Genomic DNA, 15,022 nt, shown 5'->3' with positions numbered 1-15,022 from the left:
TGTAAGGAAAAGTAAGCTAATAGGTCAAATATTTTCTTGAAGTAAACAGGAAAAATAAAATATTTTAAGAAAAGTAACATTAAAATATATATTTTCTATATAAACTATAAAAAATTTAACAAAAAAAGTGGAAGAGAAATAAGACAGTGTGCCCGAGTGTACCCTCAAGCAAGAGGAGGGCAAGAACAGTATTCCTGAGAATACCATGCAAAATGTAGGGTTACATATTAGAATATAGGGTAGGGACCGTGTGATAGGGCTGGATGGTAAACTAAGCCCATCAGTGACAAACTTTACCAAGGAGATGACAGATAACTTAAGGGAGAGAAATAATGTGGTACAATTAATGTACTGTAATATACCATCTAGCCAACCTCAGAGATGTTATCCACTCTAGATGCGATGTAAACCACTGTTACTTACAAGTGAGTGTAATAACGTAATTGGATAAATGAAGAAACAGAAGGGTGTCTGCAAACAGCAACCCTTCCATTGTTACCATTAATAGTAAAGAACTGCCAAAGCAAGTACCAAAAAACTAAGAAACAACAATTTGTAGGCAATCAGTGTATGGCGGAAGGAAAGGAATGCTAGGAAAGATAGTAAAGAATGTATGGAGTGCATGAACCTAACGGACAAGGGAGTACATGCATGAACACCACCAGCCTAGCTGGTGAACCACCCAAAAAGTGAACAATTATGCAAATAAAGAATGTCAGCACCACTAAGGTATGCCATATATTCATAAAATGAAGCTTGTAAGAAACAACCTGAACACAGAAACTTAAGGTAATAATGTTCTTGAAAGCAAAGCAGACATTTTAACAGAAAAGGCTCAGCAGTTCGGATATGCAATGGGAAAGGAATGGAGGTTGAACGTTGGTTGTGACATAGGTACGTTGGCGATGCCAGGTACGTTGGCAATGCCGCGTATGATGTCACTCTTAGCAGCTGATGTTCAGCCTCCAAGCTGATGTGGTAAATTGAAATGAGCCTGGGCTAGCAGGTGTCCCCTATAATATACTATGTCTGTGCTTTGCACATTGATACACTGGCTAGACCAGGGGAATAATATTTCTTTGGTAATCAAGTCATATTGGATTCCATTCTAGCCTTTACCAGTAAAGTCCTTGATGAACACAGCACTCTAACCTCAAGAAAGTAATTTTGACAAAGGAAAAACTTATTTTTGGGGAAGGTGCTGTGTGTTCTCCAAACCCCTCTCGACACACTAGCCTCGTACAGGAGAGTGGAACAATTTTGGTAACTTTGTATACCTTTGATCCAGAATGGTGGGCGAGTGTTAGTTGTGATATAGGATGGTTCCTTTCTGGGATGCCTTGCATAACATCATTCATAGCAGATGAAATTCAGCTTTCCAGGTGCTGTGGTAAGTTCACATGGGCCTGAACTTACACACCTTTGCTCGTTGATACAAACGCCTAAGAAAGGAAACCGTATTTCCTTGATAATCTGGTTATATAGAATTCCTTGTTCTACCCCTTTAACAGAAATCCTTGGAGACCACACAGAACCTCCCTAAAAGCAAGTTTTTCCTTCTTCAAAATTAGTTGTTAACAATGCTCTCTGCTTGGTGAATCATTAAGCTCTCTAAAGTTGTGTGTTTTCAGCTGATCTATGTACATCTCTCATAAGTTTAATTTTGAGCTTCCAAGTTAACCTCTCACCAGTATCTTTAAGTACATTTTCCCCAAGGAATAGTGCCAACTCAATCGAGCAAGTATCTACAAAATGTTCTGTTTTGAGCAAATTTGTTTAATTGCTAAAATTCCATTTTGTTAGGCCTTTAATAACCATGCTCATAAATTTTATTTTCATATTTTAATATATAAAAATCTGTTTACTTTGTTCTTATCTCATTAATATTAATTAAATAGTAGTTGATTGAATGTGGTTTTGCTCTGCAGATATGAAGATCACCCTAGTGGAGATGATAAAAATGAAGACGAAAAGGAGGAGGATAAGAAATCTGGAAAAAGAGATGCTAAGAAAGACAAATGAGGATTTCGGAAATTAGGTGAAGAGCTTCAAGTGTGATTTTGTTGAGTAATATTTGTACTGATATGCAAAGCTCAAGTTGTAACTTTGCATTTACAAAAAGACCCTGTTTTTATATTTTACATTGATAAATCTAGTACTGTAGTACTTTAGACCAACCCAAATTTACATCACAAATCATATGGTCTTCGTTGTATGTGCTACACTGAAGCATGTGTGCTCTCAGCACACATTAACAGGAAAGTATTACATTGACAGCACAAAATGAATTATTTGATTAATTTGTTTTTATTTGTCAAAAGGTGTCATTTTTTTTAGGATGATTATTAAATTTTTCTTTCTTGCTCTAGTATGAATTTGTTTCAGCGTCTGTAATATAATTCAGGATTGGCACCAGGAAGTGTCACATTATTTTGTAAGCTTTGATTTTGTCAAGGAGAGAGACTATTAGATCATTTAATAATTTAATTTGCCTTTGTTGTATTAGGATCATGATTGTTACCTAGAGTAAACAGAGTGATTAAATTAGATATATTTTTGTATTGAGTTTGTATGTAACCCCTGGAGATCAAGTGTAGCATCCCAATTTATACATCTCTTGCAAAGAGAGGTTTCGTTCTCAAATGTAGTATCATTCATTATTTGGTCTCAGTACAACATTGTTAGTAATGAAGATTGTACCCTCCAAGAAAAAGTGCTATTTTTTTATGTGGTTATCCAAATGAAAAGTAAATGATTATTCATCAAACCTTAGTTGTTAATTTAGAGAATCTTACCAACATTATACTGTCATGTAAGCCTTGATGGTAAAAGTAATCTGTATTAACTTGGGGTTATTTTAGCCTGCTTTTATTATTTCAGGTAAATTTACCTGGTAGGTCATGGAGAAAATAAATTATTTTTCACTAAAATTTAAGTAATATACATTCACATGCAGTACAGTATATAAATATAAAGCAACATGTTCTTAATCTAGTGTGAATCCTGCATGAATTTGGTATAACCCAACAAGATTCAAAATATTGGTGTCTGTAACAAACCCAGGATATTGTTGAGCTGTTAAGTGTAAAGCTACATTGATTAGGACAACCAAATTTAATGATGTAAAGTATTAAAAAGTCCATTGTATAGTATATTGAACACTGTAATTGACAGATGGTGGGAATGGAATATCTACCGATGCTTAATATAGGTTAAATCGAGCAAATGTCGTAAAAAATGGATCAATGTAAGTACCAAGTTGTCTTGATGACACCTATATTTCTTCATTTGAATATTTTATTTCAACATGGACCATGACTAGAATATATTTGCAAATCTGATTTGAATGGCTGTCTCAATCTAGATGAAAAAATTAAGTGTTGGCATATGTATTTCCAGTGGGATCAAGCATTCATTTTTATTCATTTATCTTTTTTGAAGTTATGATACTGTAACATTGAAAATCATATCTGTGTTTTAAAAGAGTAATTGAGTAAAGATCTCAAATTCATAATTATTAATCTTATCGGGCACAATTCTAGGGTTTACTATGGCCAACATTAAAGTTTTATACTTGAGCAATATTAAAATTGGAGCAAGATGTTAAAGAAGTTTAAAAGCTAAGAAGAATAAGATGAAGGGAAATACAAATAGATAAAAGTAAAAGGGTGAAAGAAATACAACGGGATATTAAGGAACACTGCTGCAATTGCAAAGAACCTTAGGTATTATCTAATCTTTTGTTTTTCGGGGCACTAAGTGTTACCCTGTTGGTGGGACACATTTTATCCATCCTGTTACTTGGGGAGCAGTTTAAATTGAACATGGTTACATTCCATCTTTGGGCTTTTGGTCTTATATAAAGTCATAAACCATGGCCTCCAGGTTCTTTTACTGCAATTGTAAACATTTGGGCAGTTTAATGGAGGGTTTATACACAGAGCTCGGTTGGTTTTAATTGGTGTATACTTTGGCATAGTATATATACATGGTCAAGCAACCAACCTCCTTTATGGTGTAAGTTTAGCATTAGCTTTTTATTGTCCCCCATATGGGGTTGGGATGTTTTGCTATTTATGTATATATAATTTACATGATACTTAAAGATATACTGTATACAAATACTGTATGTGTTTGTGTATATAATGTGCTGCATCAAGGTGTACAGGTTTATTAGAAAGGATATACAGTCTCATTTTAAATGTTAGCATATTTTGAAAACTAGAAGGAAGTTTATTAGAGAGATACATTATGTAAAGGAAAAATAAGCGACACACTATAAGAATAGCAAGAAATAGAATTCTCTTTTATGATTTCTTAATCAGCAAGAAAAATTTCTTTTCATGTGATAAAGGATGATTTTTGTATGTTAGTATATTTTCAGTATATGAAGAAATTTATAATTAAAATTTTCCAGCCAGTAAGGTAGATCATAATTTTTAATTGGAACCATTAATTTGACAAAATCATGCAGTGGGAGAGAGAGTGTTTCTTCGAGACCTTTATAGTAATTGAAATCTCATTTTTTGGCTATTACCAGTCAAATGATCTTGGAAGCTTGTAAAGTAAGTCAACGTCAGAAGTACCACTTGTTATATGACTATTGTTGTAATTTAATTTGTCACTTGTTCTCTATCTGTAAACACCTAGAAATGAGTCATAAGTTAGTTCTAACTTTATTTTACAAGTTGGTTGCATATGTGTTTAGTTATTTTTTTGTTTTCCCCTTTAGAATAAGGTGGAGGTTTGAGCGTGTTTAATTTTAAAATGAATGTTTCGGAGGAAGATGTGTTTCATTGTTTCATCATGATTCTGAGCTTTCATTGTAACATGAAATACAAACACCATATGTAAGATTTATGATTTTTATCCTTCTCTACTCCTCCGGATGCTCCAAAGAAAGTACCTAGATTTACATCATAATTCAACCCTAGGGAATTGCCTAGAACTAATTAAGCTATGCTTTTGTACTTTTCCACTCTGCTTTATTTTTTCTATTGTAGGGGTTATGTAAACTGATCTTTTGCTGCATTAATGTGTATCAAGAATATTGTTATTGTATTTCTAGAATGTCTCCTAACTTCTTGCTGAATTTCTGATAGAAAGGTAAGTAATTGGAAACTTATGAGTACACTTCTTTGCTGTTAAACATTGAAGCTGTTCTACCATAAATTTTTTGCTGATGACCAGTTGCTCACTTATGATTAGGAATAATGATAAATGCTGAAGAGTAAGGTTGTTTGCTCCTACACAAATACAACCCATCATCCTTTAATAAGAATATGATTTCAGCAAAGTTGGAACACCCCTTTAGCCCCTATGCTAGATGTGTCAAAACATACCCAGTGATACAGACTATGATGTCCCTGATACGCCCTTTGCAAATATAAACCTTATTAAGTGAAAATTACTAGTATCCTACAAAAGAGTACAGCACATGGTTGTATATCACACACTTCGCACAGGAAATTTCACGAAAATATCTTCTCCCCTCCCTGTTATTAGCCCCTCCTTTCTTCAAGCAAACGAGTAAGTCTGGGATTCAATTTTTTTTTTTTTTTTTTTGTGCATTACTCAACCCCCCCCCCCCCTCCCTCCCCAACGAACATCCAGCTTAGAGATGTAGGGATCCTCACATCTCGCACCACCACCAACTGAAACTTTTTCGATTCTAGTCCATATTCATGGTTATATAAGGTTATTTTAGTGTATTTCTATGTTGGCATACAGTCACACCTCCTTTATTGCAACAGTTATGTAACAGACACAGGCGTGATAAGGAAATTATCATGAATAAGTATTCCACTAGGGTGGGTAACTCCTAACCTAAAATGTCACGGCCACGAGAGTGCCTAAGTGGATGATTAACACAGTAAATACTGCTTAATATTGTTATTTGGGTTTATCCCATTATAATTACAGTCATACCTATCTACGAAAGAATCTGCTTAAGAAATTTTCACGCTGCGAAAGGAGATGCAAGATTTTTATCACAAGCAATGTGAAAAATGTTTCATGACTAAGAAAAGATTTGCTAGCCAGGCTGAGAATAAAATAGCCACCCATTAAAAATATTAGTTGTTGAAGGGAAAGGTTTGCCTTACATAATAGAAAATGTATCTCTATAGTAGGGGTAACTATAATAGTACAGTACATACGGTACTCTTATTTTGTATATGTACAGTATTGTATTACATGTATTGTATTTTTCATATATTATTGCATTATGTTCTGATAACTAATTTAATTTACAGGTATTAACAGTTAGTTTAGGTATATTGAATGGTTCATAACGTATTTGCCGAACAGAATTTCATTGTGGTTAAACTGTAGCTTTATTATAGAATTTAATGTGGTGTTTTTAGAGGATTTGGAATGAATCAGGTGATTTACATGTAAAATGAGACTACAAAAAAAATTTTCACGAAACGAGAGCCACTCCAGAAATAATTAATTTGTGTTATGAGGCATTACTGTATATGTACAGTGTTACTAGACACTGTAAGGCTATAGTACAGTAGGAAACTACCTTTACTGTATAGTAATGCCTCAAGATAGGAAATTAATTTGTTCTGAAGGGCCTTTGTTTTGTGAAAACTTTGCATTGTGAGTCGCATCTTACGTGCAAATCACCTACAGGTAATTTGTTCCAAACCCTACAAAAAATCCATATTAAATTTTATAATAAAGCTACAGTATAACCTCAATGGAATACTGTACAGCCAAATACATTTGAATCATCCAATATACATAACCTAACTGTTAATACCTGTAAATTAAGTAATTTAGTTATTAGAACATAATGCAATACTAAATGGAAAATAATAACCTCTGTACACATACAGTACAATACCATACGTATATGAAATTTACAGTCTCATATGTATTTTACAATTCTTATAGTTACCCTTACTAGAGAGCGGTACATTTTCTATTATATATAAACAACCCATTTGCTTCAAGTGGGCTTGTAAGGACATCGCTCCCTCCGTCGTTCAGCATTCTCATCGAATTCTCCATTTCATTTGAATTCTCCTTTCGCCACACTGGCTAATTGTATATATTTGTTCTGCTCCCTCAGAGCTACAATTTCATGTATTTCTCATTTTGTTACATTATTTCATTGACTTGTATTTCGAGTATTTGTACGTGTGAAGAAACACACTTTTTGTGGCGGTTGGTTCAAGCACGATTGGCGCCAGCGCGCATGCTACATTTCCGTCCGCACCTTGTATTATATTCTCGCACCTGTTTGAATAAACCGTCGGTTGTTGGTGATAGCTCGTCTCACTGTCCTTATAACTGGTGACCCCGGAGTTGAAGTAGCTTCAGGGGTTTGGCTTTGCCATTAACGGACTCACTATGGCCGTGCTACCTTCTTTTACTCCGTTACCTTAGGCATGAGCTTCGGCCTTTGGTGTTCCCACACCTCTGTGCGTTTGTAAGGCAGTAGGATGAGCTTATCCGACATCTCAGCTTCTCACCTCTTCGCCGACTCGTCGACTGACCACAATGGCGGATTCAACCAGCCCATCACGTCCAATGGCCTCGCCTCCACACCCAAAGTTAAACTGCCGCCGTTTTCTCAACACAACACCGCTTCCTGGTTCCTGAGAGCAGACGTACTCTTCCGAGTTGCTAGGGTCAGCGACTCCTGCGCCAAGGCTGACATCGTTCTCACCTCCATCCCAGAGGAGGTATTCGACAAGATTTCCCCATGGCTTGACGCCCAGGCTGGCCAAGTTTCCTAAGACGACCTGAGAACGAAACTAATCGGTATCTACTCACTCTCTTTCAGCAAGGGCACAGAAGGTCCTGGATCTCGCCGGAAAACCCATGGGTGACACCTCAACTGTCGAGGCGTGGGACGAGTTGACTGGCCCGCTAATGCTTCCCGAGACCGACAGCAACGGCCGACGGCGCGAGATTAGCCTATCTCGCGAGATTTTCCTTCGACGCCTGCCGCAGGACGTGAGGGCCCAATTGACGGACGCCGACACGCTTCCAATGAACAAACTCCTGTCGAAGGCTCAGAAGCTCCACGAGGCTTCCAAAGCATCCCGCCTCGGGGCATCATCAGTATCGCCTTCGTTCTCCTCCTTCAGCTGCTCTTCCATAGACTCTTCAGCAACGCCTCCTAACGACGACGACGAGATCAACGCTCTGGCAAGGAGGAAACCACCGCAACCGACACGTCCGAGCCTAGGCCTAATCCAGCGTGGTGTTTCTACCATCAGCAGTTTGGCAGCAACGCCAAGAAATTTAGGGCATCATGCAATTTCCCTAGAAGATGATGCCAGAAGAAACCACCTACCACCATCACAGCTGCAGGAAACCGGCGCTATGCAGTCAACGTTGGCGCCGTCACAAGCCGACCTAGACCGTGGTCCCAGCAAAGACGCCCCCTCGCTCGTCGCCACCAACGGGTCTCCCATACGGTGTTATGGGACTAGGGTCCTCAAGATATCTATCATGGGCCGTGTGTATTCCTGGCCCTTCGCCATCGCTGACGTCAGTCGCCCCCTCCTCGGTGCAGATTTCCTCGCTCACCACGGACTACTCGTCGACGTTGCAGGGAAACGCCTCATTGACACAGGAACCTGCTGGTTCTGCGCCCTAAGAGCCGGTCCTGCCATAATGTCCGTATCCGCTGTAATGACGCAGCCCTATGCCGACCTTCTGCAGGAATTTCCTGACGTTTTCAAGCCCGAGCTTCGCCAATCGCCGGGATCCCCCTCCAAGCACGGGATCTACCACCACATCACGACGACGGGACCTCCTACACACGCCAAATTCCGTAGCCTCCCGCCCCAGAAGCTGAGGGACGCCAAACGCGCCTTTGAGGGCATGGGTATCTAATAAAGCATCGAGTCCCTGGGCATCTCCCCTCCACATGGTAAAGAAGCCTGACGGGACCTGGAGACCTTGCGGCGACTACAGGCGCCTCAACCTCATCACAACACCCGACCACTACCCTCTGCCCAACATGCAGGACCTGACGAATGCGTTGCATGGCGCGAAACACTTCACCAAGATGGACCTTCTCAAGTCTTACTTCCAGGTCCCCGTATTTTCAGAGGACATTCCGAAGACTGCCATTGTGACACCGTTCGGATTCTACACCTTTGCATACTCAACCTTCGGTCTACGCAATGCGGGGGCGACCTTCCAACACCTAATGGATAGCATCCTGGGCGACCTACCATTCTGCGTCTGCTACGTCGACGACATCCTGATATTCTCAAGGACCAAGAAGGAACACCGGAGGCACGTCCGCGCCGTCCTCAAACGCCTGCAGGAGAATGGCCTGGTTGTACGTTTCGATAAATGCACGTTCGGCGCTGAAGGAGTGGACTTTCTCGGTCATCGCGTGTCCTCGAGTGGGGTAAAACCCATGACAACCGAGGTGGACGCCATCAGGAAGTTCCCGACACCTACGACCACCCGCCAACTTCAGGAGTTCCTGGGGATGGTCAATTACTACAGGCACTTCATCCCCAACATCGCACAGACCCTGACCCCCCTCGACGACGTCATGAAGGGAAAGGCGAAGAAACTTGAGTGGGGTTCCCCACAACAACACGCATTCACCAGGACAAAGGACGTCCTCGCAAACGCCACCACCCTGGCTTACTAAGACGACAACGCCCCTCTGCGACTGACGACCGACGCCAGCAACGTCGCCTGTGGAGATGTACTGGAACAGCTCGTCGATGGTTCTCCACGACCGTTGGCATTCTTCAGCATAAAGCTGAAACCCGCCGAAACAAGATACAGCACCTTCGACAGGGAGCTCCTTGCCGTCCGCCACTTCGGGCACATCCTGGAGGGCACACCCTTCACCATCGCGACGGACCATCAACCCCTCGTACACGCCTTCACAAAATCGACAGACGCATGGTCCTCCCAACAACAATGCCATCTCGCAGCAATCACCGAATTCGGGTGCACCATAAGCTATGTTCCTGGAAAGAAAAACCCAGTCGCAGACGCCCTTTCAAGGATTGAAATCGACGCAATCCACCTGGGAATTGACTACACCGACCTCGCATCCGAGCAGCGCAACGACCAAGAGGCACAGGATCACCTGACGGGGCCATCTGCGCTCTAGATAACTGCAATTCCCCTCGGGCCGGCAGGAGTAACCATCCTCTGCGACACCAGCACCGGCCGCCCACGTCCCTGGATTCCCACTTCCTGCAGAAGGAAGATATTCAACATCATCCATGGACTTTCACACCCCTCGGGATGCACCACTGCTCGCCTCCTGTCTGAGAAGTTAATCTGGCCAGGGATCAAAAAGGATGCCCGGGAATGGGCGAAGACATGCATCAATTGCCAGACAAGCAAGATCAGCCGTCACACCAAATCGGGGATAGGTGAATTTCCCCAACCAAAAAGGCTTTTCAGTCACATCCACATCGACGTCGTGGGACCTTTGCCGCCTTCGGGATCTGCTCGCTACCTGCTGACAATCATCGATCGCTCCACGAAGTGGTTGGAAGCATCACCGATGACCGTAGCTACAACCCAAGCATGCGCCGAAGCCCTTTTGTTGAGCTGGGTGAGCAGATTTGGCGTTCCTGACGACATCACGACGGACAGAGGCTCCGCTTTCCTGTCAGAGATATGGCTCGCTCTGGCAAACCTGATGGGAACGACACTTCACAGCACCACGGCATACAACCTCGCAGCAAACGGCATGGTCGAACGAATTCATCGCGCCCTCAAGGCGTCCCTGAAGGCGAGCTGCACCGACGCGGACTGGAAATCACGACTTCCTTGGGTACTTCTCGGCCTTCGCACCGCCCCTCGTGCAGATGGCGAGCCATCGCCCGCTGAAAAGGTTTAGGGAGAGGCGCTCGCGGTTCCTGGCGAATTCTTTCCCACATCAACCGATGACACGCAGCTGGATCATCTTAAGGATCGCCAGGAAGTTCAGGCCATGTCTTAAAACTTACCAGGATAGAACTAAGCATTTCAAGCCGAGGAACCTGGACGACTGCGGATATGTTTTCGTCCGCGTCGACGCTCATCGACAGCCGCTGACCAGACCCTATCGCGGCCCCTACCGAGTCATCAGTAAAACGACGAAAGCCTTCCTTCTCGACGTGCACGGCCAAGAGGACTGGGTCTCAATAGACCACATGAAACCGTCGTTTCTCGAAGGAAGCGACACTGCCTCCACGGGACCTGGCAGATCCAGAGTGCCACCTCAAAACAAGGCGCCCAATGAGAAGAAGAGCAACAAACGACGACGAGAGGTAGCGATCCATAAGCCGACCGCCGACGCGCCCCTTCGTTCAAAAACAAGAGGAACCCTCCGACGCCCGAAACGATACGAAGACTAGCCTCATCAGCCTTCTACGCCACCTGATGTCTTGGGGGGAAGAGTACTTGTAAGGACATCGCTCCCTCCGTTTTTCAGCATTCTCATCGAATTCTCATCGAATTCTCCATTTCATTTGAATTCTCCTTTCGCCACACTGGCTAATTGTATATATTTGTTCTGCTCCCTCAGAGCTACAATTTCATGTATTTCTCATTTTGTTACATTATTTCATTGACTTGTATTTCGAGTATTTGTACGTGTGAAGAAACACACTTTTTGTGGCGGTTGGTTCAAGCACGATTGGCGCCAGCGCGCATGCTACATTTCCGTCCGCACCTTGTATTATATTCTCGCACCTGTTTGAATAAACTGTCAGTTGTTGATGATAGCTCGTCTCACTGTCCTTATAGGCTTATATTTTTAATGGGTGAATATTTTATTCTTGGCCTGGCTGGCGAATCTCTTTTTGTATAGTGAAATATTTTTTGTAAAATGAGGCAAAAAAATCTAAGCATCTCGCTTCACATAAGAATTTCATGTGCAGATACACTCGTATCAAGAGGCATCACTATAACTTTTACCAAGTATTATACGAAGTCATCATGCACTTACTGTACAGTAGAGTATAACACAAAATTGTTCCTCCTATCTAGTAACATAAAACTGATATTGTAGTGTACTGTACTAGTGTATATTGCAAGAGTTCGCTGTTTTCATTCAGATGACTCGACTAACATTTGACAACTCCCAATACTCTAAGTCTACTAGTATGTTGTGCCATTTATACAGTAGAAGCATGAATAAATACAATACTGTAAGTTAAAAAAATACTTGTTACTGTTCTATAAAATACTGTACATTTGAAAATTTAATTTTACAATAAATACATAAGTGTACGTGTACGGTAAGTGTTTAGAGCACTAACCACCGTTACAAAGTTCTGCACAACAATGTTGTTAATATGAAGTCTCTCGTAAAGTACATTATTGGTTACTGTTGGTACATCTAACATTGTACACATCTAAGGTACAGCCTACCCTGTATTTGGTGGTACATACAGTACAGAATACCAGTATATCTGTCAGAAAAATATAATGATTAGGATGTGTACAGGTGCAGAAAATAAACAGAAAATACAAAGTGCAGTACAGACAGTAGGTACAGGTACCTGTATGGAGTTTCCATAACCGCCACACTATCGTACTTTTGTAAGAAGAAAAAAATACCCTGTACGAACAATTTGTACAGTACATTGTACGCAGTGTAATGTGGTACTTACAGTAATGTTCTATAGCAAATGGACTGTGGGCATTCCCTCAGTATGGTAGCAGAACCTTGAGATTAGCTGATCCCAACCAAAGGTAAACAATATCGTCAGTAATTGTTGATTGTTAAAATGCCTCCAAAATTGAAAAATAGAAGATTACAAAGATGTTTTAATTTTAAGCATATGATATCCCATGAACCAATAAAATTAAATAATGATATAGTGTATAAGTGTACAGAACAGCAACAGCACTTTTTGAGTCAAATCTTTCAAGAGGGCAAGACTCGTTGTCCAGACTTGAGGCAAACTGGAGCACACTGTCGAGGGAACAGGAGATAGGTCTAGGAGGAGGTGCAGGACGGAGTCTAGCACATGCCTTTGGCAGCTTGTTAAAGATGTCGTCGGACAGGTCGATCTGGAAGGCATAGAGTAGTGGTCTTGTCAAGGCCGATTTGCAGGTAGCAATCGTGTTGGCTGCCAAGCCCTGTCCATGAAGGTGAATAAAGAAGGACAGACGAAAATCTACAGAGATTTCCGTAGGATTTTTAGCCTTGACGAAGGACACCCATTTCTTCCAGGAAGACTCGTGTTGCCTTCTGGTAGATTTAGTTTTGTATTCCTCTAGGAAGTCAAAACTTTTCTTCGAGATCCCAAACCTCTTCTTAACGGCTAGGGAGAGAATATCATGAGATGTAGGTCTCGGGTTTTCCTTGATGAAGCGAAGACAGTCGACTTCTGAATTTGCTGGGATAGAACTGGGTCCGGCAGGGGAATTATCTTGGGTTGTAACTCCAGGATTAGAGGGAACCAGTTGCTCCGGGGCCACTTGGGTGCCACTAGGGCTGCTGTTCCTTGGAAGGTTCTCAGCTTGGTGAGGACTTTCAGCAGAAGGTTGGGTGGAGGGAACAGGTAAATCTTGGACAATCTGTTCCAATCCAGGAACATGGCGTCCATTGCTTCCGCTCTGGGGGCCACGTAACGAGGAAGTTGTTTGTTGTCGCTCGTCGCAAAGAGGTCGATCTGCAGTTCCGGGACTTGGCGAGAGATGAAGGAGAATGAGTCTGCGTCTATGGACCATTCTGACTCTATCGGGGTTGTCCTTGATAGAGCATCCGCCGTCACGTTGCGGAATCCTTGAAGGTGAACTGCTGAGAGGTGCCATCTCTTCTTGTCCGCAAGGCGGAAGATGGGCTGTAACACTTGGTTGAGTTGGGGGGATCTTGAGCCCTGACGGTTGAGACATCTGACCATAACGGCGCTGTCCAGAGTTAGACGGATGTGGGACGAGGGTTGTGGAGACAGCCTCTTCAGAGAAAGAAGGACCGCCATGGCCTCCAAGAAGTTGATGTGGAACGTCTTGAATAGGGGAGACCATGTTCCTTGAACTTGTCGTTGAGGGGAGTGACCCCCCCCCCCCTATCCTTCTAGCGATGCATTCGTGTGGATAACGACCGACGGAGGTGGTGGTTGAAGGGAAACTGATCTCTTCAGATTCTTTGCCTCCGACCATGGCTTTAGGAGCAGTCATATATACCCTTAGGAAGCTACTGAAGGAACCTTCCATCAGGACGACATGGCTATCTCACCCAAAAATAGATTTTTCGCTTCGCTCAATATCCGTTAAGTGTACAGAACAGCAACAGCATTTTATACAACTCGCCAATATCTTCCGAAGTTCTGTGCACCAGAATTGAGGCATGGTGCAACTCTATATGCATCGTCTCTCGCCCAGTTCTGTGGAGATTCCGACAGTGTAATGCAGTACAGGTATTCCATGAATATGAACAGTATCTGGAAAAATATAAAGTATTAGTGCATGTAATTGTTTATAGGTACAGAAAATATGAACGTACTGAGCAGTACATAGTGTAGGTGGACTTCTTCCCTACGCCACATTCTGTACCGTACTTTTTTAAGTAAAAACTGTAAACCAATAGTGATAATGTATTAAATCAATAGTGTACAATTCAAGATTGCAACAGTATTCTAAGTGTACAGAACTACATATTTTATACAAAGACTGTTCTCACCATTATCATACAAAGTTCTGCACAGGAATATTGAAGCATGGCGCAACTCATGCGTCGTCTCATGCCCAGTTTCTATATGAAATCCGTCATTTAGTACCATAACCGGAGACTGTGATACATCCTATGTACATATTTACAGTAGCTGTGGAAAAAATAAACAGTAATCATTAATTATGTACAGGAGCATTTTTTAAAATAATAAATATGAAAGTACGGTACAGTATGGAGTTGTTCCATACACCTCCTACCGTATCATACTTTTGTAAACAAATACGTACAGTATTACGTTATGTATTTATTATAGTAACACTACAGTACAGTTACTCTTAACAATACAGTACATGTACATACCAAAAAATATTCCGTCAAAAGTCAGTGGGTGAGGTGGATGGA

At 41.7% G+C, this 15,022-nt stretch overlaps 1 protein-coding gene across 1 annotated transcript in view; it reads left to right on the top strand.

The window, feature by feature from the left end:
- Positions 1 to 4,856, top strand: part of LOC137619504 (minor histocompatibility antigen H13-like) — a 75,561-nt gene extending 70,705 nt beyond the window's left edge. Inside the window, exon 8 of the mRNA XM_068349596.1 lies at positions 1,929 to 4,856. Coding sequence (XP_068205697.1) covers positions 1,929 to 2,022 — 94 coding nt within the window. The 3' untranslated portion in view covers positions 2,023 to 4,856. The remainder of the gene's footprint in view (positions 1 to 1,928) is intronic.
- Positions 4,857 to 15,022: the final 10,166 nt, after the last annotated feature.

This window comes from Palaemon carinicauda, chromosome 26, assembly GCF_036898095.1.
Source record: "Palaemon carinicauda isolate YSFRI2023 chromosome 26, ASM3689809v2, whole genome shotgun sequence".
Taxonomy (NCBI): domain Eukaryota; kingdom Metazoa; phylum Arthropoda; class Malacostraca; order Decapoda; family Palaemonidae; genus Palaemon; species Palaemon carinicauda.
The sequence above is the reverse complement of the archived record's forward strand: the minus strand, read 5'-3'. Positions and strand labels throughout refer to the sequence as shown.